Here is a 22,396-nt window from a genome sequence, read left to right on the forward strand (position 1 = left end):
ATGGTGGTTTCATTGGCTCTTCATAGCTGGAAGTCACCTCAGTCGACTTCTAGTCAAATACTTCATGTCACACATGAGGGGACTGAGAGTAAGGCACGTTATGTGACTTCCTCAAGACCACACAGACAATCAGTGATGGAATGAGAACCAGAGTCCAAGCCTCTGGTTGTGTTTACTCAAGGGTGTGTCGGGGTATGTTGCACAGATGTCATGTTATGTGAATTAATAGGTAACATGAAAATGAAAATATCTCAGTGAGCCTCTAGAAATGAGTTTTTGGGAGGCCCAGTGTACAATTTATGATGGTAAAATAATTTTTTTCCTATGAAATCTTTCATTACCTCAAGATCAGAAAGATATTCTCCTAAATTAACTTCCAGAAGTTTTAATGTTATTAATGTAATTATTATGAGGCTAAATTATTTCCCTCTTGATGAAAACCTTTTTGAGGGCAGAAACACATTCAGAAATGTATATCCTGTGCATGTTGTAAAGTCGCATCAAACTGGCATTTACCATCAGTGAGTTCAACTATATAATCTTGGGGAAAAAAGAGAAACGCAATTAATTTAAAATTATGTGTGGTATTCCTGTTATTCCAGTCAATGAATTTCTTTATGACTCTACAGAAATGCGACACAGACAGCATCAAACTGACATTCTTCGTTCCCCTGTCGTGCTCCGAGTGTAAGCATTTCAACACGTGGTGTATGATTTTAGCGTTTAAAGATATGAACTCTACATCTAAGGTGGTTTCCGAAGCAAAAAACCGACTTACTCTTTGTTTAGTGTGAGGTTTTCTGGTGCTCAATACTGAATAATTGAAAAATATATACTAAAATTTTTAAGGATGAATATTCAGTTAAAGCTATAAATGACCAAATCTTGCTATCCTTGAAGATTGTAAGTTCAAATTCTGACTTTTTGTCTGTAAGTCTAGTAGACTTTAACAAATATTTTTAATGGGTCTTTGAGTAATATTTGATTTTATATGCAAAAGTAGTTAATTTATGTACTAAAAAGGAAACCAAATATACCAAATTTTTATAAAGGGAAATTTAATATATTTGAAGGAGTTTGATTATCTGCTATAACTAACATCTGAAGTACTTAATGCTTAAAAATAAAAAAGAGATTTTTAAAATTTGTTCAATCTTACTTTTTCTTTAAAATCTGAGTAATGTATATAATCTTGGTAGCATGTCAATTTTAAATAAAAAGTTTAAATTGTTTACTCAGTTACACATCTTAAATCAGAATAAAAGGACTAAACTTTCAGTTAAATAGGTCAAATTCTCTAACACGTTTGAATTACTAAAAATACCAACATGCATCGATTCTTTAAGATAATAAAAAATTCTCTAATTTTTTGTTATCTTAAATACTTCTATGCCTACATATAATAAGAGTAGATTCTTATTTGTAACCATCATGCAACATAACCTTATTTACAGCCTATACAAGGGCTTTGTAAGTTAGAGAAATGGTTGGTCTTGTTGGTGTAGCCCACATAACTCATCAGCCCATGTAATCCATTTCTAATGCTCTTTAAATTCATATTACACATTATGCAATTCTCTCTGCAACCCCAACCATGCAGCTCTTAATGTTCGATTAAACTTTGCATTTGTTGACTCTTAAGATATTTGAATGAATTTCATCTAGCTTTAAATATTTCTGATTTTGACAGAATCTTGCTTTTCCTCACATTCTTTTGGTCTGGTAGGACCATAGAATTTTTATGGATGTAACATGACATCAGAGCAGTGGGATTTTCTACATTACAAGAGACTAATGTGCTGTAACAACCTAAATGCAATGAATAAATCTTTGCAGTTAGTTGTATTATCTCTTTCTTCTCTTTTTTTGGATCCTGGATTGGGGAAAAATCAGATATAAAATATATTTTTGGTGAATTGGGGAAATTTGAATATGGAATTGATATTAGATGCTTTTACGAATTAATTGTAATTCTCTTGAGTTTGGTGACGGTTTTGTGGTTATGTGGAGAAGGTTCTTTTTTTCTTAGGAGATGTGTGCTGAAATATTGAGCATCAAAACATCTGAAACTTAGTATCAAATGATTCAACAATCACCATCACCACCACAACAGATAGAATTGATGGATGGATAAAATAAGTAAAACAAAGATATGAGAATAATAATATCTGATTGGAATCTCCACATCTCAAGGCTGTGTTAGAGTCTGTGGTGGCCTCAGCTTCTGAGAACATAACCCTGGTTATATAGATCTCATCTCCAAAGATAGTAATCTCTTTAATTGTGAGAAGAAAAACTAGCTGTGAAGAGCTCACGGGTAATGTGTTTCTCCGTACAGGGTTTTGTACATAAAATTAGTTTGCATCTTGGATACATTCAAGTGAAATTTTTGTTATTTCTCTTTAAGTGAACTCAGATTACACAAGGGACTGCTTTTTGCCAGTGGCAGGAAACATCTAATCTTACCATTTCAAGATAACTCTGGTTTAAAATTTAGTTTTTTGGGAGTTAACTATTCAGTCATGGTCAAAATTCTCCTCATCCCCCTTCTAACCTCCACATGTTTCACGTATGGAAAGGAAGGGTAGGGAGACAGTACGGCGCAGGTTTAAGAGCACAGACTCTGCAGCCAGATTAACTGGGTTCAGAGGCCATCTCTATACCACTTCCTGGGGGGAGTGACCTAAAGGAAGCTGCTTAACCTCTCCATGCTTCAGTTTCCTCACCTGTAAAATAGGGACAATTATAGTACTTATCTCTTAAGATTGCAGTGAGAATTAAAAGGTAATATTGGTAAATTATTAATAAGTATTAAAAATGTCAATAATAATTGTATAAATTTTTAAATCTATGTAAATAAAATAAATAGTAGTCATTATTGTATACATTAGCTACTTAAAAAAATTCTTACTGTCCTGGCATTGGTGAGGGAAATACGCCCATTTACCATCTTGTGGTCCTAACTGGCCTTAGCTGAGACTTCTCATCCATTTGGTTTTTGGGTGTCATCACTGCCCTTGCCGTGTCCACTATGGCTGGCATAACTTATGATTTCTTTTCTCAAAATGGTGAAGGCACACTGGTTTATCCTATCTCCTGCCGGTGACTGTACCTCCTGCCTTACACATATAATCTGTTATTGGTGCTACTGGAACTCCGAGCTCCCAACACTTTCCCCAGCTGTCGCCTGGCTTTGGGCCATCCATCTTGCAGCTATCCACTACCTGCTAGCTTCCGAGTAAAGTACAACATATGTCAATTTTCAATTTCTTCTCTGTCTCTCTTGAGGGGTATGGAAGCTTTGCAAGATATCTCCATGCCAGTTGGAAGACTATGGGAAGCAATCTCAATCCTTCTCTTTGTCTAGATCTGTCCCATCACCACTGCCTCTCAATTCTGACTTGCCCATGTTGGCGTGGGTGCTCTGACAGATGCTTCCTACCAGATTTTAGACAAAAAGCCAGGCGTATGTCCCTTTTGCCTCTAGATTCCATGTATCTGCCTGGATGTTTTTATCCAAAGTGAGGAGCAGAAAGAAAACCTCACATCAGAATCTAAACGCTCTTGCTTTTCCTACTCCTCTCCAAGCGGCTTCGTGTGGGGCAGAGCATCGCATTTATGACACATCCTATCTCACATCTTTTCTGTGGGCTTTAGTACAAACACTGTGCTTGGTCCTCCAAGCCTGGCTCTTAAAGTTAAAGCCCAGATGTTGGAAAGCCAAAATCCCCTTTGTCTCTAGCAGTTAAAACCCATGGATTTTTATGGCTATTTTCTCTACTTTGAGTTTAAAATAAGGATATTTGGAAATCAGAATTAGGAAATATTTTCCTTTTCATATAGGTTCTATTCTCAAGGAGTGGGGCAACAGAAGTGATCAGGAGGAAATCCATTCAAAATATCGTTCTATTACTCCTGAATCCCACATAAAGATGGGCATTTTAAGGAATTTCAGGGGGTAATTTTGATTACTTGAGGTAGCTGTAGTTCCCAACTGCTCAATAAGATGCTCTGCCTCTGAATGTGTTAGAAACATTCTCCTGGTAATACATACTATTTTTTATAAGACCCTCTGTGATAACCAACAGAAGCTTGCTCTTGCAACTTAAAACAAGATTGATATCCTGCCTCTTTCTATTCATCTTTTATGATACCTATATTTCCGTACGGAAAACTTAGGTTGCAATGAATTTGACCCTAATCCACTGATATCTTGGTCTCTTCTCCGTCCTTGCTCCCATTCCAGCAAATGTTCCCTCCAGATTACTTTCCATCTCAATACATGGTACTACCATTTACCTGGTTGATCAAGACAGAAACTTGAGAGCTGGACCTGGTTTCCCTCACTCACTCAGCACCTAGAATTCAACACCAAGTCCTGTTATTTCCTTTTAAAATAATATTTTAAATTTGTTTACTTCACTCCACTCCCGATGTTACAATCCTAGTCCTCATCTCAAAGGCCTTCAATGCTTCCCAGTCTACGGTGCTCCATGGTCTCCTTGCTCATACCTTCAGACTTATGCCCTGGCCCTTTCCTCCTTGCTCGGCATCATGGACCTTCTTTCAAATTTCACAAGACATTAACTGCTTTTATGTTTTGGGGCCTCTGGTTATGGAGCAAGCTCTACCTGGAGGGCTGTTTTCCAGACTTCATCTGACCAACTCAAATTAGTCCTTCAATTCTTATCAATATGGTACATCTCAGAAAGTCTTTTCTAGACACCTCCCATCTAAATTAAAGGTCCTGTGGTTCTACTTTCTTGAAGCACACTTTACTTCCTTTCATGGCACTTACCAAATATACTTTGCAATTATATTTTTATGTATGTGACTGTTACTTAACGACTATTTCCCTCTCGTCTGTAACCTCTATAAGAGTAAAGACCATGTTTGTTTTGCTCACCACTAGATCCGCATGCCCTGAGTCTGACACTTAAAAACTACTCAAGAAAAGTTTGTGGAATGAATAAACAAATGAATTAATAAAAGGAGGAATTTCAAACAGTGGCATACTAATAGAAAGGGATTTTTTTTATTCTTATGCAAGATTTGACCAAGGTATGAAGTTATCTTTGCATTATCATTATTGATTCCCATGCAAATGCGTCTTTTTGGGGGGGAGTGGGCTGATTTTCAGCCAGAATATATCAGCATGGTGTCCCTTCTGAGTGGCTGATTCCTGTGCTGTGCCTGCTCATAAATATTTTGTATATCATCTCTACTAAGAAAGAAATAAGTTCATTCTGATATAATCATACTAATAGTCAATTATTTAATTAATTAGAGGGAAACAGGCATTTAAGTTAAATAGTTAAATTATCACTTTATTATTAATTTATCACTATATTTCATGAAAGGAGGAAAGAAGTCAATATACAAACATATCTTCAAAGCTGCTTCAGAAGAATAAAGAGTACATGTATCTTGAAAATGAACCTGATGAATTATTGAGAAAAAGCTTTTAGAGTGACTTCATTCAATCTGTCAGTACCCCAAAACTAAGGAGCTAGAATAAATGTTCTAAACTAAACACTGTAGATCATTTAAATGTTATAGATTACTTGAGAGAACCCTCAACGGAAAGACAAATGAGAAAGGCAGGCAAAGGGAAATAAATGAACACTCACCTTGTGTCAGAGAAAATTGGAGTGGATTTTCCTCTTAGGAACAGCCTGGAGCGTTCATATTTCCTTATAGTGAACAGCAGCATCTCTAGAGTCATAAAATTTCTGAATGTATGTCTTCCTAATGGCTGAACGTGTTTCCTTCTTTGTTTGAGGCATTATTCTGAAAGTACATGGTGTGTTTTATCCTTTGTTTAGCAAGACAAAGACACTCTAGGTTAAAGAATATATGTGTACGCAATAATGGATATTTCTGATGAAAGTTTTATACTTTCATTTTCCTTTTAGTATATATGTTGCCTCTACTGTCCAAGCGCAACATAGAAATGAAAAACACAGAGCTTCAGTCTAGACACTCCATCAGAAAGCATGTTTCTTCATTGAATAGTCATGGCACTTTGGTGATTTTGGAGGGTGCGTCGATATGTCCTTTTCTAGAGGCGAGACTGTGTAACCCCGTGAGTCTCGGAGGAGCAACAGCTGTACAACTTGAGTGCCTCTCTGGCCCTGATCTCACCTGGGTCCTGTTGGTTGCTTCAAAAGGCTTATTCCTTTAACTTTAACTTAGATCGCTCTTAAAATACATGCATTTCTTGTCTTCGCCTTTCCTCGGATCTCTTTAAACTATTTCCAGTCCTTGAAAGCATCCAGAAGAGTTTCTGATCTTTTCTGAGGAGCAGGCTTCGGTGGGTGAGCCAGAAGCTCCGGGAAGGAGGGGCCGGCCAGCCTGGGCAGAGTAGTCGCTCAGTAAATGCAGAAGAGGCTGAGAGTGGGAGGGCTGGGCAATCACCGGTGCCAAAGAGCCCGTTCGTATTTTGTGAATATGTGTGACAAAGAATCAGCTTTAGTTTAGTGAAAAACACATAAATCTTTGATGATTGAACATTTGAAGAAATGATGTTTGGTTTGGATATTCTGTTTTCCTTCCCAACTAGAACAGTATCATACAGACCAGCCTATATGAAGGCAATAAAATGAAGGAAGTATGAAACTTTGATGAACTGTTGAGCCAATTTTTTTCCGCAAAAGTTGTTTCTCAAGAATAGATAGAGGCACTTTTGAACATGCTCACTTTTTCTCAGTTCATAGGAGTGCTATCTAATAAATTACTTTTCTCAGGCACTAAGAACCACCTTTATTCATTTGAAAAGGTTAATGCAGCTGTTCAAAGTGTCCAAGTTATTCCCAGAGAATAATTTATGCACTAAAAGTCTGTTTTATTTGGGAGATGCGTAATAGCCAAAAAAAAAAAAAAAAGAAAAAGAAAAAGAAAAAAGAGAGAGATAGAAGTGAAGTACAAATTAAAAACAGGTAGACCTGGTAGTTCATAACTGAAGCAGTGTTCTTCCCCTGGGATTCATTTCTATGGATTGATTATATATCCCTGACAACCCCATTTAAAATTTCCATACTCTCTACCCTCCACCCCAGAACTTCCTATCATTCTTTTTGCTTTATTTTACTCCATAGCACTTATCACAAATATATTCTGTATTGCACATACAAATTTTGTTTTCTTCTGACTTCCCTCACTAGAACGTCAGTTCTATGCCAATAAAAATTTTGCTAATTGCAGTAGCTCAGCCCCTTGGACAGTGCCAGGCACATGGAAGCATTCAGTAATGTTTGCTGAATGAATGTAGGAATAAATCTACATATATTGATCAACCTTACCACGTAATTGCCACATTTCCACTTGGTTGAGTGTTATAAGTGTCCTTTTCTGGAAGGTGGTGTCACATAACAGTTGAATGTGGTTTCTAGGGTCATTGTGCATTGAATCTCGATTCTAACACTGGTTGTCTGTTTAACCTTGGGCAAGTTACTTAACATTTCTGCGCCTTAGTTTTCTCACCCTCATAGTAAAGAGAATGAATTACATATCATGTTAGAAAATATGTGTGAAATACTTAAAAAAACATTATGGTGCAGTCAGCCCTTAAAACTCACTAGTACTGTCATTACATCCATTTGTGAAGAGAATAATATTCTTTATGCACTCATCGCCTAAGGGAAATAGAGTCAAGACAATTAAAAATAGTTTGACACAAAGATCTGAATCATTTAGTGTAAGGCATATTTTAGGCATACATTATTAATATAATTTACTTTCTGAAAATTAGCAGGGCATTAATTTTATTTATTGGGCAAACTCCAATTAAGTCAAACAGAGTAGTGCAATAATTCCAAAGGTCAAGCTTGGCTTTGAGTTCTGCTCTGTTGTTTACTAGGTCTGTGACTCTGGGCAGAGCAATTAAGAACTTTAGGTGTCAATCTCCACATTTGTAACATGAGTCAAAATTAAACCTCTGTTAGTAGTTGAATATTAAACACAACACGGTACCTGGCGCATGACAAATTTCAATAAAAGGAAGGTAGAAAAAAAGATTACCAAATATATAAAATCTTGAGACCAATGTTTCTGACAGAACTATATCAATTTACATAAAACTGAGTAAGAATTGAAAGTGAAATGATATTTTTCTGACTCAAGGTCAATCTCAAGCAAACAAATTAGAAACTCATATTCTGGAAGACGTTATCATTTTAAAAAGAAAATTTAATATTTGAAGTATTGATATATTTGACAGAAAATCACTTAGCATATGACTTCCTTTGTATTGCTAAGTATGAAACATAGAGCCTATTAGTATCAATTTAAGAGCTGGAAATGTCTCTTTTAAATCGATACTTCTGAATTCCTTAAAATTCAATGTGGTGCAGACCATCCTCCTCTTCCTCCCCTAATCCCAGTCAGTTGAACTTTATGAAGGTACTAAGTTAAGACCTGCGAAGACCTCGTGCATGCCTATCTTCAAGGTCATTATTATCTAGGACTCTGTTACTAGTATTTTGTAACACTGGCTGCGTTCAGCATCCTTGTCCACCCCTGTTAGCACCAAAGTAGGGGCGTTGGTTGCGGCACTTAGTTACAGTGGAGAAGATGGGAGAAGATGCCTCTGCTCAGGTTCTCTAACCAGAGTTTGCTGGAGCCACAAGGGGACGGCAAGCACCTCAGGTCACCCCAGAGTGGATCACAGGCATTGAGTTCTGCCTTGTGACATGAAGCTCAACTAACCTCTTTTAGCCAAGTCAGCACTGGAGTACACATGTCTAGATTTACACCTGCCCAGGAGCTAGGGAGCCCAAGCTAACGGGGCATTGTGTTTTGATGATTGTAAAGAGTCTCAACATAGTCTCCGAATCCCAAGCAATCCCATTTCAGAAAAGAACTTTAGGACTGTGGCAAGTAGCACCTCAACGCTTACTACTGTGAGCTGATTCTCACTTTTTCTGGGTGCAGAGGAAATGATGGAGATAAGATTGAGGATGGGAAGTGTTCAAGTTAATAGGTCATTTTGTTTTAACTTGTAGATGGAATATCAAGAGCCTCCCAAAGTCTTTAAAATGCCATAAGCACTGCCAACGTTATAGGGATCAAAATGTGGATACCGCCTATACAAGAGATGTGGGTACCTTTTTAAAATTCCCTGCTGAATGTACCTTAATGTTAAAACACAGACCAGTACAAATATCGTTGTAAATATAATAATGTGATTTAACTAGCCCGTGGGACACCTTTGTGCCCAGCAGTCCAGCTTCAGAGCCCATGGCTTGTCCAAAGGAGCAAACACAGACCCCGTCACTATCCCCCTATACTGGATGCCCTTGTGCAGGGCACAACTCGCCCTTCAATATGTTGTGTTCCTGAAACTACTATTTCAAGCCTGTGTGTGTCCAGACTGTGCTGCGTTCTTTACACACTTACAGTTTATAAGGTCCTCTGATCGTCATCTTGATTTTCAAATGGGAAATTTAGAGAATGGCTGAGAGGGATTTGAATCCATATCTACCGATATCAAAGTCAATCTATTTTCTGCTAAAGCAGCTGCCTTTTACTTCTACCTTCTTTTCATCAAAAAGTGTTTATTAAGAGTTTTAATCTCTGTGGCAGTGCTGTAGGTCCCATCCAAAGTGTGAAGGAGAGAACCGTGCCTCTTTTGGACAACCTCAGATCGGATCTAATGTTTTAAAGCTAAGACTTTACTGCCGCTGTCATTACGTTATTTCAAACAGGTTGAGTTTCTCATCCGTTTTTGGTAAACACAGACCTGTCCAGTTTAGCCTGTAGTGATAATTCTCACTGTTTTCACAATGAAAAGCTCTTCTCCTCTTTTTAAAAATAGTCTTCTCCCTCATAATGCCCATATGATAAAATACACCCGCTAAGCAAATTGTATTCACTACATAAGAATCTGTTTATCCATTTTCAGATGAGAAGACCTACTAAAGAGTACATAATTTAAAAAGCCAAAGAAAACAGCTAATGATAAATGGCAGCAAAAAAACCAGTGAGTTTATTTAATAACAGATATTTAGGTAGTTCATGCAGCAAACTTTATTACCAGAGAGAAGTGGACTTGAATTCCTCCGCTTGACCTCCTTGAGTTCCTCCGCTTATTTTCCATGTTACTTGAACTTCCTGAGCCTTATTTGCCTTTCTCTAAACATGAAGTAATAATTCCAATATTATCTAATTATTATAAGGAATATGAATGAGGTAAACGATCTGGCATACCGTGCCTTCTTTGTGCACAGTGTGCACTCAATAAGCATTGTCTCCTGTGAGAGAATATAAAAGCTAGAGAGCATTTCAGAATTATAAAAATAACTCACCAATGAAAATTCTTGACTCTGTGAATCCCTAGAGGTGGGAGACGTCCCTAGATTGGAAGACAACAGTGTGGGTCTAGAGTCTCCAATGCTTTCTGGGAATTAATGGGACCCATCATGAGGAGGGAATCTCAGGGCAGAGAACAGGTGTGTGTGTATGTGGTGGGATGTGCCACTCAGAAACAAGCTGCTCCTTTTCCTAGTAGTCTTCCAAGACTCCAGAGAAGCAGGGCTATCTTAATCTATTTGAAGTGTCTTGAGGAGCCAGACAAGGAAGGCATAGGTGTGGCCAAGAGAGCCCGGAGTCTGAGTCAGCCGTGTGTGAGCCTTTTGTTAATGGAGTGTCCTAGGGGATCAGAACTAACCAGACATGTGGCTGTTTTCCCAAAAGTCATTAGGTTTGTGCCTAAGGAGTATGTTATAATGCCGAAGGAAGGAAGGTCCTGTTGAATTAATATTTTTTCAGTCTATTTTTGAGAGTAAACTCTTACCTTCCTTTCCCACATCCTCACCAAAGTGACTTTGTTCACCATGAACTTGTTATACTAAAATGATGATTCAAAAGCAAGATGTATTTCCTTCCTTTTGCTAAAGACTTGATTAATCGTCTAAGAGTAGATCTTTTAGGACAGCTGAAATACCATTTTCCCCCAAACCCCAAGCTTTTAAAATTGCACTAAATTATTTGAGCAAACCATCTACAGTTTTATTTTATTTTCGCTTTTTAGGTATAGACCAAAACCACCAACCCAAAAGATTTTTTTTTCAGTGCACAAACTATGCTCTGAGAATAAGTTGGATACTTCTGGAAGATGTTTTAACTTTATTAGGCAGATAAAAGGCATTTGGCAAAAAGAATTAAGCACTAGACTGACTGGTGTTTAAGTATCAAGGTCAATTTATATTTATTTGTTCAATCCACACTGACAACTTAAAAAAATCACCTTCCATTACTTTCTGGTAGGAACTCAAGGTTTTCATATGTCTGTATCATCCCTTATTATCCACCAATGGGCAGTCCTTGGAGGATCCAGCACGTCTGTTCCATGCATAGTGTTTTTCTGTTCTCCCTTTTGCTTTATCTCTGTGTTTCTTGAGCAAATGATATACAAACCATTGAACTGAGAAGTAGCATTGATCTGGAGTTCCTTTGTTGAGGGGAACTCTTTGCTGACATTATTTGGTCATTAAGAGTATTGAGCATTCTCTGAGAATCATGTATTGAGTGTTAAATTCCTTTGACTTCATGTATATGGGTATTTTCAAGTATAGAGTTGTCTCCAAATTCATCAGTCTGCCTAGCTATGCTCTTCTAATCTGCCAAGTACTTAGTTGGAGTTCTTCCTATTTATAATAAAGAATTTTGCTTTTGCAAATTTTACGATTTATACCTTAGCTCTTCCACTACAAAAGCCTGGCTTTGTAACTCTTAGCAAACTGAAGCCAAAGAATGAAAATAATTTTGAAATATTGTGACCAAAATCTCTGCCTCATTGCTGATCATTATTGCTGATAATCCTTAGACCTTTAATGACCTTGACTGCATGAATGTAGAGTGCCTGCCTATCTGACAGTGAATGAGATCAGCCTCAGTCTCCCCAGCAGGAAGAGTGAAGGCTGGTGATGCCCACATGATGAGACGCTGTTTTCTAGGTTTTGCAATGGAACAAATATGCTTGCTGTTGCTTCTAACAATGAGAGTGCTCCCGGGGTCTGCTCAGTTCAATGGCTACAACTGTGATGCCAACCTCCACAGTAGATTTCCTGGTAAGTCTGAACCTAATCTTTTCTCTAATTGTATCTGGGAAGAGTGATTATGTTTGAATAATAAATTATTTAAATACTATGGAAAATAGGGGGGATATCCCTCTATATTAAGTAGATATTAACAAATGGCAAATGACAAAAGACATTTTTCTGGAGTTATAATTTATACCTACATTAACATACAAAGTGTTCATCATAGTTAATATTATTATAATGGCTGCTCACAGATGTGAAAAGTATTGGCTAGTGGGTGATAAAATTGAGAGGCTAATTTCATTCAAAATTTGCCTAATTGATGCCTTTTTTCTCTATACGTTAATTTGAATGTTCAAAACTGCCCTTATATGCTAATAGATTTATTTAGGAATAACACTTAAGAAAATGATTGTGAAATATTATGCAATACTCAAAAAATACTATCTCAGTGAAATGTTGGTCACCACTAAAGTACACGGGCCAGCTTCAGAATGCGTTTCACAGCAACCCATCAATATGGTGATAGATATGAGATTTTGACCATATTAGTGGACAGTCCCACAGGTTCCTAAAATCTGCACTCTGTGAGAAGTAATTCAATGTTTCATTTAAATATTTGCCGTTTTATTCAGGTAAAGTGAGAGAGCACAGTTCAACATTTACAGAATAAAGGTTGGACAATCTGAAGCTGCTTTTCCAAGTCTGCCATGCACACTGAAATGCATTTTGGCCTGTTTGACATTCTCCAAACCTGCCAGGACTCCTATATATGTATATATGTGATGGCAGCAGCCCATCTACTTAGAGCAATCAGGAGGTAGTTATGCAGTTGATGTGAGATTGCCAAATTATCTGAAGAGAGGTAATCTGGTTTGCTCCAGAATTAAGATCAGAATGTGTGGGAATGTCCTCCTGAGCCCAGACCTAGGGCCAGTGAGCGGCTGATGAAGCAAAACGTGGAGGTCAGGATGGGATGGGTCTACAGGGAAGTCTGGAAAAGTATGCGAAGGGAGGGTTCTTAATGGTTTCGAATCCCGCAAATGATGGTTTGTGGGGTACATTTTGCCATTTTTATTATGGAAAACTCCAAACTTATACAAAAGTAGAGATTAGGAAAAAGAGCACTCATATTGCTCATCCACCTTTGTCGGTTATTAACTTTTACAAATTTTGTTTCATCCCTCTCTCCTTCTTACCGCCCCCAACTCTGGAATATTTAAAAATAAATCCATTACTCATCTTTCATTGTGTGTATCTAATGGAAAAGAACTTAAATAAATCATTGCACTTCATGCATACATCTAATGAACGTAGCAATAATTCCTTCATGTCATCTAGTACAACCAAGTTGCTCTAACGCACTCACGTGGTGTGTTTGTTGATACATGTCTTACGTCTATTTTAATTTATAACAGTTCCTCTCTGTTTCTTGCTTTTCTAAAATGCTATTTATCTCTTTAAGTAATTTGGTCATTTGTTTTGTAGAATTCTGACACTCTGGATCTGCTTGGCTGCAACTCTGACGTGTCATTTAACATGCTCCTCTTTCCTGTATATCCTGTAAAGTAACTAGAGCTAGAGGTTTGAGGAAACTCAGCTTCAAATGTTTTGGCAAGAATACTTTGTGCGTTGTTTGTGTAATGAAAACATTTGTCTTTATTTTGCAGGCAATGAAGAGCTATTGAGTTTTTGTTTTCTTTTTTGTTGAGAAAGATTCACCCTGAGCTAACATCTGTTGCTAATCTTCATTTTTTTCTTTTTTTTGCTTGAGGAAGATTAGCCCTGAGCTAACACCTGTGCCAATCTTCCTCTGTTTTGTATGTGGATTGCCATCTCAGCATGGCTGACAAGCAGTGTAGGTCTGCACCCAGGATCCCAACCCATAAACCTGGGCCATGAAAGCGGAGCACACTGAACTTAACTGCTATGCCATCAGGCCAGTCCCCCATTGAGGTTTTTTAAACACACCTTTTTAAGGGTTTGGTGTGGTCACATTTTGTTTTAGACAGCAGACAGTGGGAAAAGTATAAAAGATAGAATCACGTTTGAAGAGACTGGAAGCCGAGAGAAATATCCTGAAGGCAGTGGCCGTGGGAGCAGCAGAGGACCCAGCTATTAGGAGATATTTTGTGGTGAACTCAGCAGAACTTGAGGACTGGTCCAGTTTGGGAAGTGAAAGAAAGGGAAGACTAGAGGGTGTTTTGAACTTGGATAGCTGGATGTTGATTCTGTTAAGTGATGCTAAAGATACAGGACAGTTGCCTGTTTCAGAAAGGAAGTTTGGATTTGGAGATAATGGGTTTGGGGAGCTTTTAGAACTTTTGGTGGCAGCCTCTATCCAGTAGTAGGAAATATGGGTCTGAGGAGAGTGGTTGAAACCAAAGACAGCCATGTGAGAGCTGAATCCCTGGGCAGTGAGTGAGCAGTGAATGGGGGTAGAAAATGAAAGGTATGAAAATAGACAATTATTTAGGAAACTTTGGTGGTGAAGGAAAGAGAGGAGTAACCAGAGCCAGTAATTTAAATGAGGAAAGAGGATTTTTTAGATTACAGGACTAGAGACCTGAGCATACATGATTAAAGGGAAAGTATTCAGAAATTAGAAAGAAAATATGGAAAAGATCAAAGGTATAAGTGAAGGGATTGATCTGGAAAAGCCGTAGCCGTTTCTTTGATTTAGGAGAGAAGGAGATAAAAGACACAGGCAGAGAAGTTGAGAGATGCCTATTGTGTTCATCTCCTCAGCGACGTGGGAGGCAGTGGCCCCTAGGAGAGTGAGGGGCCAGAGGCCTGGGAAGGACAGTGAAGCCTTACCCTGTTATGTGTGGAAAAGAAGGCCGAAAAGTAAGAAGATGGCTCAGCAGAGAGGACCCGGCTGATGCCATAGTTACACACTTGTAAACGTAAAGAAAACTTATAAATGAGCAGGAAGTGACTAGAACAGAAAAAGGAAACACTTTTCATATGGTAAATTAAAAAATTTATGTCAAAACATCCATTTACAATGGCGCCCACTGACCACCTGTATCAAAATCACCTGGGATGTTAAAAGTGTGGACTCCACTGCTTCCCTCCAGATACATAGTGCCAGAATCTCTGACTGTGAGGCTGGGAATCTGTATTTTAAACTCTGCAGATGAGGCTAATACACATTTATGGTTAAGAATAACTGACGTAGGTATTCTATTGGTATCTTGAGTCCATTATTCCAATTAAAGGCATAGTCAGGTGTTGGGGAAATAAAAACGAAATCTTCTCCCATTCCAGAAATCCTTTCCACAAAGATAGCAGAGATGAAAACACTTTTATTATTGAATAAGTGTTTAAACCAGAATATGATGCTCATCACAGGCAATTCAGTAAGAGATTGCAAAGACAGAAAGAAATCTCACCATTTTATACAGCCAAGCAGATACAACCTATTACATATATGTTTTCAAAATAAACAATAAGTGGTCCTCAATTAAGAGGACTTGACAGCACCATTTGTCACATATAGTTCAGCCTAAATTTACCTGGTAATCGTGGTGACCATCTGTGTTAGCACATTGGCTTATCCAGAGGAAAAATAAACTCACATCTCTATGAAAGAAGGTACTTTTGTAATTTGGAGCAAGCCTCCCACCAAAGTTAGGTTCCTACCCTCCCACAGAAACTGTGAGATGGGGAGCTGTCTACCTCGATATTTACATTTCAAGAGATGGCTCCCCCTCCTGACAAGACATTCCTGGGTCATAAAGCTGACAAAAGGCCTATCTAGTTTTCAAAAGGAGAGGAGAGACTACTTACAATTACAAGGTTTCTGATGTAAATGCTCTAAGAAAAGGGAGGAAAGAGAAGCCTTTTACCTTACTTTCAACACGGAGAATTAAGCTCTTATTCTTAATTTGCCTCAGTCCTTACACGTTAACACTTGTACTACTATCTGACAACAAATATCCAAACTTTCCAAATGTACACACACACACACACACACACACATCATTGCAATTCTAAATCTATGTTAAATAAAAAACCCAAATTCTTAAATCCAGATAAATCAGAAGTCCCAGGAGAGGCTTTGAGTTTATACGGGTATTGTTTTCAAGTAAGCACCTTTTCGCAGGTTGTTTGCAAAAGAGGACTAGAGTGAGCAAATACGGCCTAAAGGTTAATTGCCCACTCCCCTCCTGCCCTGCTGCGTCTCTTCCACAGCAGGATCACCCTTGAGGGCATCAGGAGCTCCTCAAGCTGCTCAGCTAGTAAGCAATGGGATGGAATGAGAATGAGTCTGGCAAAGGAGAGGGGCTATCTAAATGCAAAGTAATGTTAATAATGATGAGAGTAATCATCTCACCCTATCTGACCTTTGCTGTTTCCTGACATTAGAACTATTTTCTTTAATTTCCGTGGCATTTATCCTTGGGCCAAGGGAACTGCCATGGTCTAATTCATTTGAAATTTAAAGGGGTACTAGTTAATTTTAAAGGTAGTTAACTCTTGGATAGCCAAGCCAATAACAAGGAACAGACTCATCGCCCTGCTGAAATTATAGTTGTTCTCCTCGCAGAATAAAACTCAAACCATGTTGACTTTTAGAGCACCAAAGAATTATTTGGCCAGAGTACAGCATACAGATAAGAGCATTTGACCTCTGTGATTGATGGAATCCTTCTGGAACTAGAGCACCTTTCGGAAAGATGGTAGTGTATAAGGGTTAGGCTAAACTTTCGAGCTTCTAAAGAAGTCTTTAATGATAAAGGCACAACCAAGGTGAGATTAGGCTCATGGCACAAGAAATTTTGTGGCCTGACATTGTCTTATGGTGAACTAACCAGTCATGGGAAATTGAACGTAGGTCAGTCACATAATTCGTCATTTTGTAATCTGTCTAAAACAACACTAATAAGGAAGGAAACAATAGGTCCCATGTATTGAGTGCCAGGCACATTACATGATTCTCTTTCATTCCTTACGAAAAACCTACAGACTTTTTTCAATCCACGTTGTACAATGCGGAAATTGAGGATTATAATTCAATGTTGCAAAGGTAGCAGTTGACAGAGATATAAAGCTAGAAATCTTTCTGTCAAATCATGATGCCTTAAAGTGAACTTTGAATACTATGTTTAAAAAATGCTGTATAGGGGTTGGCCCAGTGGCGCAGCTGTTAAGTTCACACATTCCGATTCTCGGCGGCCCAGGGTTTGCCAGTTCAGATCCCGGGTGCAGACATGGCACCTCTTGGCACGTTATGCTGTGGTCGGTGTCCCACATATAAAGTAGAGGAAGGTGGGCATGGATGTTAGCTCAGGGCCAGTCTTCCTCAGCAAAAATAGGAGGACTGGCAGTAGTTATCTCAGGGATAATCTTCCTCAAAAAAAAAAATGTATATAAAAAACAAATAATCCAATTAAAAATGGGCAAAAGACCTGAATAGACATATTTCCAAAGAAGATATTAAAACAGTCAACAGGTACATGAATAGGTGCTCAACATTGTTAATCATCAGGGAAACGCAAACAAAACTGTGAGATATCACCAGATATCACCACACACCTGTTAGAATGGCTGTTATCAAAAAGACAAGTGATAACAAATGCTGGTGAGGATGTGGAGAAAAGGGAACCCTTGTGCACCGTTGGTGGGATTTAAATTGGTGCAGCCACTATGGGAAACAGTACACAGGTTCTTCAAAAAATTAAAAATAGAATTACCATCTGATCCATGAATTCCACTTCTGGACCTTTATCTAAAGGGAGCAAAATCACTACGTCAAAGAGATATCTCTGCTCCCATGTTACTGCAGCATTATTTACCACAGCCAAGACGTGAAAACAACTGTGTCCATCAACAGATGAACAGACAAAGAAAAGATGATATATGTATATATATATATGCAATGGGATATTATTCATCTATAAAAAAGAAGGAAATCTTGCCATTTGCAACAACATGGATGGACTTTAAGGACATTATGCTAACTGAAATAAGTCAGACAGAAAAGGACAAATGCAGTATGATCTCACTTATATGTGGAACCTAAAAAGAACAAACAAGCAAACTCATAGAAAAAGATACCAGATTTGTGATTATCAAAGGCAGGGAGCGGGGAGCGGGGGATTAGATGTTGGGAGTCAAAAGAAGGTACAAGCTTCTAGTTATAAGGTAAATAGGTCATGGGATGGATTGTACAGCATGGTGACTGTAGTTAACGATACTATACAGTGTATTTGAAAGTTGCTTAAGGAGTAAATCCTAAAAGCTCTCATCACAAGGACAAAAATATTTGTTTCTTTTTTCTTTGTGTCTATATGAGATGATGGCTATTAACTAAACGTATTGTGGTAATCATTTTGTAGTATGCGTATGTCAAGTCGTTCTGCTATAGACCTTAAACTTACACATTGCTGTATGTCAACTGCATCTCAAGAAAACTGAAAGAAAAAACTGATGCACAAGTGGAGGATCACAATGGAAATTTCCACATTAAAGAACCTGAAAAATCTCATGTAGAGGAATTTGTTTAGCCTTTCCAGGATCTACCTGACTGAGGAAATATTTTTCCAGTAATATTTGTTAATATTTCAATGAACGCCCATCTAGCACAGGAAATAAAATAGCGAACCACCCATTTAATCAATAGAACTGATGGATGGATCAAGCAAAATGAACCATCTAATCTGTGTTAGGTTTTGCCTAACCATTGTATTGTTCTGTGCCCAAACACAAAGTAAGAGTGGATAATGGAATGATTACCCCAGGGACTATGTTCTGGCCCTCTGTGTAGATAAGAAGGGCCAATTCTCCTGCCTTCCTGTGTGGCAGTGTGTTTCGGTCTCCAAGTTGTCAAGAGGATGTCTGCTTTCTGCTCTGCACCAGTGACTGCGATTGCTAGACCAGATAAGCCAGAAGAACTGATCCAGTCAGTGACTGCTGATCACATCCTGATTAATCTAAGGTGATAAAGTGCAGTGGAGAGAAGAGCAATTAGTCAGCAAGTCCACTGACTGACTAATTCAGAGTCCATACCCTTCTTTATTTTAAAAGTGAAGTTTTTTATTGCATGAATTTTTCTCTTCCTCTGCTTATATAAGAAAAACCCGTATGCATTTTTCTGCCCGATAAAGATGACCAAACTCTTTTGCTTCCGAGGAAGGTGGAGAAGCAAGTGTGAACATAAGTCTGCAAACTTCGCTTCAGACTGCCTATGAATTTCCTACAGTGCTGGAAACAACAGCTTGGATTTACTAACGAGAAACAGATGTGAAAAACTAAGGCGGCAAGAAATCTGTTCCATACAGAGAGGAAATTTGAATTCCTAATCCACTTTAAATTCTTCATCAGCTGCTGGTATTTTGTGTAGATGAAATATCGATATCCCTTTAGGACTTCCTGCTCTTTTAGCACCAAAACCTCAATAGTGTATAAAAACTTGTTAAGAGGAAAAGTAACTTTAAAAAATGAGTTAAAGCAACGAATATAGCATCTGTTCTCTAAGCAATTTTAGGGTTATGTAGTGCCAAATATTAATACTCTCATTTTACAATGATAGAAATGGAAATAATGTAGACATTACTCTTATAATCTGGTAAGCTGTTATAATCAGTTTTGGAATATCTGTTGGAGTCCAGGAGGGAAGTTATTTCCAGGTGAGATTTCTGTGGCACAACGAACGAAGCAGTGCACTCTTCAGCGTACAGAGAAGCCTCCTCCTGGTATGTTGAATAGGTTTTGGTTCATACTATCAGTTTTAAACCAATGCTACTTTTAAGTGTGTATAAACTGGTCCATGGGTACGAGTGCAATCATATTCGCAGGAATCCTGCATGTGAACTGCACAGAGCTTCCAACTGCTCACAGCAGACTCACCCACCCCCACCCACGTCTCCTCCAGATGTTTCAGAGAGTGCCCAGGGCGTAGTTTCATTTGAGGTGGACTGAATTGCTCCAGTCATTAAACTGCTGTGGTTTGTGGAATGGGGTAGAGGTAGGGATAGGAGAAGACTGATCCTGTTCCCAATTCTGTTTCACACATCGCCACCTGAGCACTAAAGTTAACTTATTTAGGCTCAGGCTCATAGAGCTTTTCATGAGCCCTCCTTCCTTGAGATTCAAAACATGTTAGTTCCCCAGACAAGGAAGGGAGTCAGACACACACCCCCCTCCTTCATGGTTCTTGTCACTGTCTATCTCTCGTCCATAAAATCGGAATCCACCAAAGGGTTACCTCCTGCCCAGTCAAAAGTATAGTTGTGACCAAGAAGTTCAATTGGTTAAGAGACTTGCAGCATTGACATCACCTGGGAGCTTGTAAGAAATGCACAAATCAAGCCCCACCCCAGATCTATGGAATCAGAAGAGGCATTTTAATAAGATTCCCTGGTAATACATATGCACTGTCAAGTGTGAGAATTGTCCGTCAGAGTGTAGTACTCAGGATGTCCGGCTGGCTTTGTGTCCTTATATAACTGCAGTGTTTATGCCAACCCTAGCTGACTGTCTTGCACTTGCTTGCTATTAAATAGGGATAAGCAAATCTATCAGTATTGAGGGGAAATGATTTTTTAAAAAAATTATTATTAATAATGAGGCCAAATAATTATTCTCTAAGACTGATGCATTTAAAAAGGTTAAATACTTAAACAAATAAAAAAATTCATTGCTTTCATATTATTTAATGGGCTGAATTTTCTCAACTGGAAGTCAGAAAATATCTGACATTAAGGATTTTGATGTTTGTCTAACACTCTGAGAACAGGAATCATCTCAGAGCTGGCAGAGTACAGATGGGAAATAGGAGTTCTGGATGGACAACCAAGATGAGCCCATGTCAATTGGGCACATTTTTTTTTTTTGCCTGAATCTTGGAACTTGATACTAAAATATTAGAAACCATGCATGCTGTTTGTGAAAGAATTGAATCATGCATATTTTAATAAACATTTGCTAAGTATTTGCTAGGCACTCTGAGAAAACCCAGAGCTTTCAGTGAGTTCCTAATCTAGTGGGAAAGCAAATATCCACTCCCAGAAATAATGTAAACCATAGAGTAGACTCACAGAGTGACGCGGGATAGAGCACAAGGCAATGACTATATTCCATTGGGGAAACGAAGGAAAGTCTCATTATGGGACAACTTAAGTATTATTTTTCTGTACTCAGTTGATTTCTTTCCTTACCTGAATGCTCTCATGGGTGTTTCATCTATTATTATTTATAAGCGATATGCTGAGTATTTGGTGATTCTCAAATTTATATTTCTCACTGTTTTCTATCCTCCAAATATTACTCATATTTTCAGCCACCTGCCGTACATTTCTGCTTGAATGTGCCATATGAACCTCAGCCTCACAAAAACTGAGCTTATCATCTTTTTTTTTTCCTGCTTTTTCTCCTCAAATCCTCCCAGTACATAGTTGTATATTTTAGTTGTGGGCCCTTCTAGCTGTAGCATGTGGGATGACGCCTCAGCGTGGCCTGACGAATGGTGCCATGTCTATGCCCAGGATGTGAACCAGCAAAACCCTGGGCCGCCGAAGCGGAGCATGGGAACTTTAACCACTCGACCACGGGGCTGGCCTCCATCATCTTTTTTTCCCCTGTATTTCTTATCTCAGGGAGTAATCCACTCAGTCACTAAAGATAGAAACCTGAGCATCAATTGATACGACCCCTCTCTTCAGGGCATTATCTCATCCGTTTCTTATAAAATGTGACCAGCTGAAATGGTTTCATTTCTTCCCAACAGTCCTTCCAAACACCTTTGCCCTAGCAAGACATAGTTGTATACAACATTGCACACAAACCTCTGTCCTATCATCCTCAGGCTGTAAGGTTGCTGTGTCCTCTACTCAACAATGAGTTCCTTGAAGTAAAGGACTCTTGTTAATCTCTTTATCTTCAGAGTCTAGCACAGAGACAGACACATAATATGTATACAATAAGTGCTTTATTGGAATACTTTGCTGATAAGAAGTGGCATGTAGTTTAGATCTTGAAAATAAATAGGACCAATAGCCTCTAGCTTATATAAAAATGACGCTAATTGTGTGTGCTCAGTTTTTGTGCACCCCATCTTTTTTTACATTATACACTTGACCTCCTCCTCCCCCGAATTGCCTTTCCTACAGATTTTTACTTTTTCAGATCAATGGCAAAGGAACGTTTTGAGCCACTGCACTGTAGTCCTGAGTAGCTGACGGCCCAATTTTGGGGTGTTGCCATGTGTATTTGTATTGCAGAATGCATATGTGCAAATTATTTGAATAATTGCATTGATCCATGCCCTTATTATTCTAGGTAATAATTAGAAAATGTTAAAATAAATATTCTGGTGCTAGTGAAAGGAAATGTAGGTCTCAAACTTAGTT

General features: G+C 38.4%; 1 protein-coding gene across 1 annotated transcript in view; it reads left to right on the top strand.

The window, feature by feature from the left end:
* ZPLD1 (zona pellucida like domain containing 1) overlaps positions 1–22,396 on the top strand; it is a 317,360-nt gene that overhangs the window by 265,579 nt on the left and 29,385 nt on the right. The window contains exon 7 of the mRNA XM_070508686.1: positions 11,955–12,068. Within this exon, the coding sequence (XP_070364787.1) occupies positions 11,955–12,068 (114 nt within the window). The remainder of the gene's footprint in view (positions 1–11,954; positions 12,069–22,396) is intronic.

This window comes from Equus asinus, chromosome 5, assembly GCF_041296235.1.
Source record: "Equus asinus isolate D_3611 breed Donkey chromosome 5, EquAss-T2T_v2, whole genome shotgun sequence".
Lineage (NCBI taxonomy): Eukaryota > Metazoa > Chordata > Mammalia > Perissodactyla > Equidae > Equus > Equus asinus.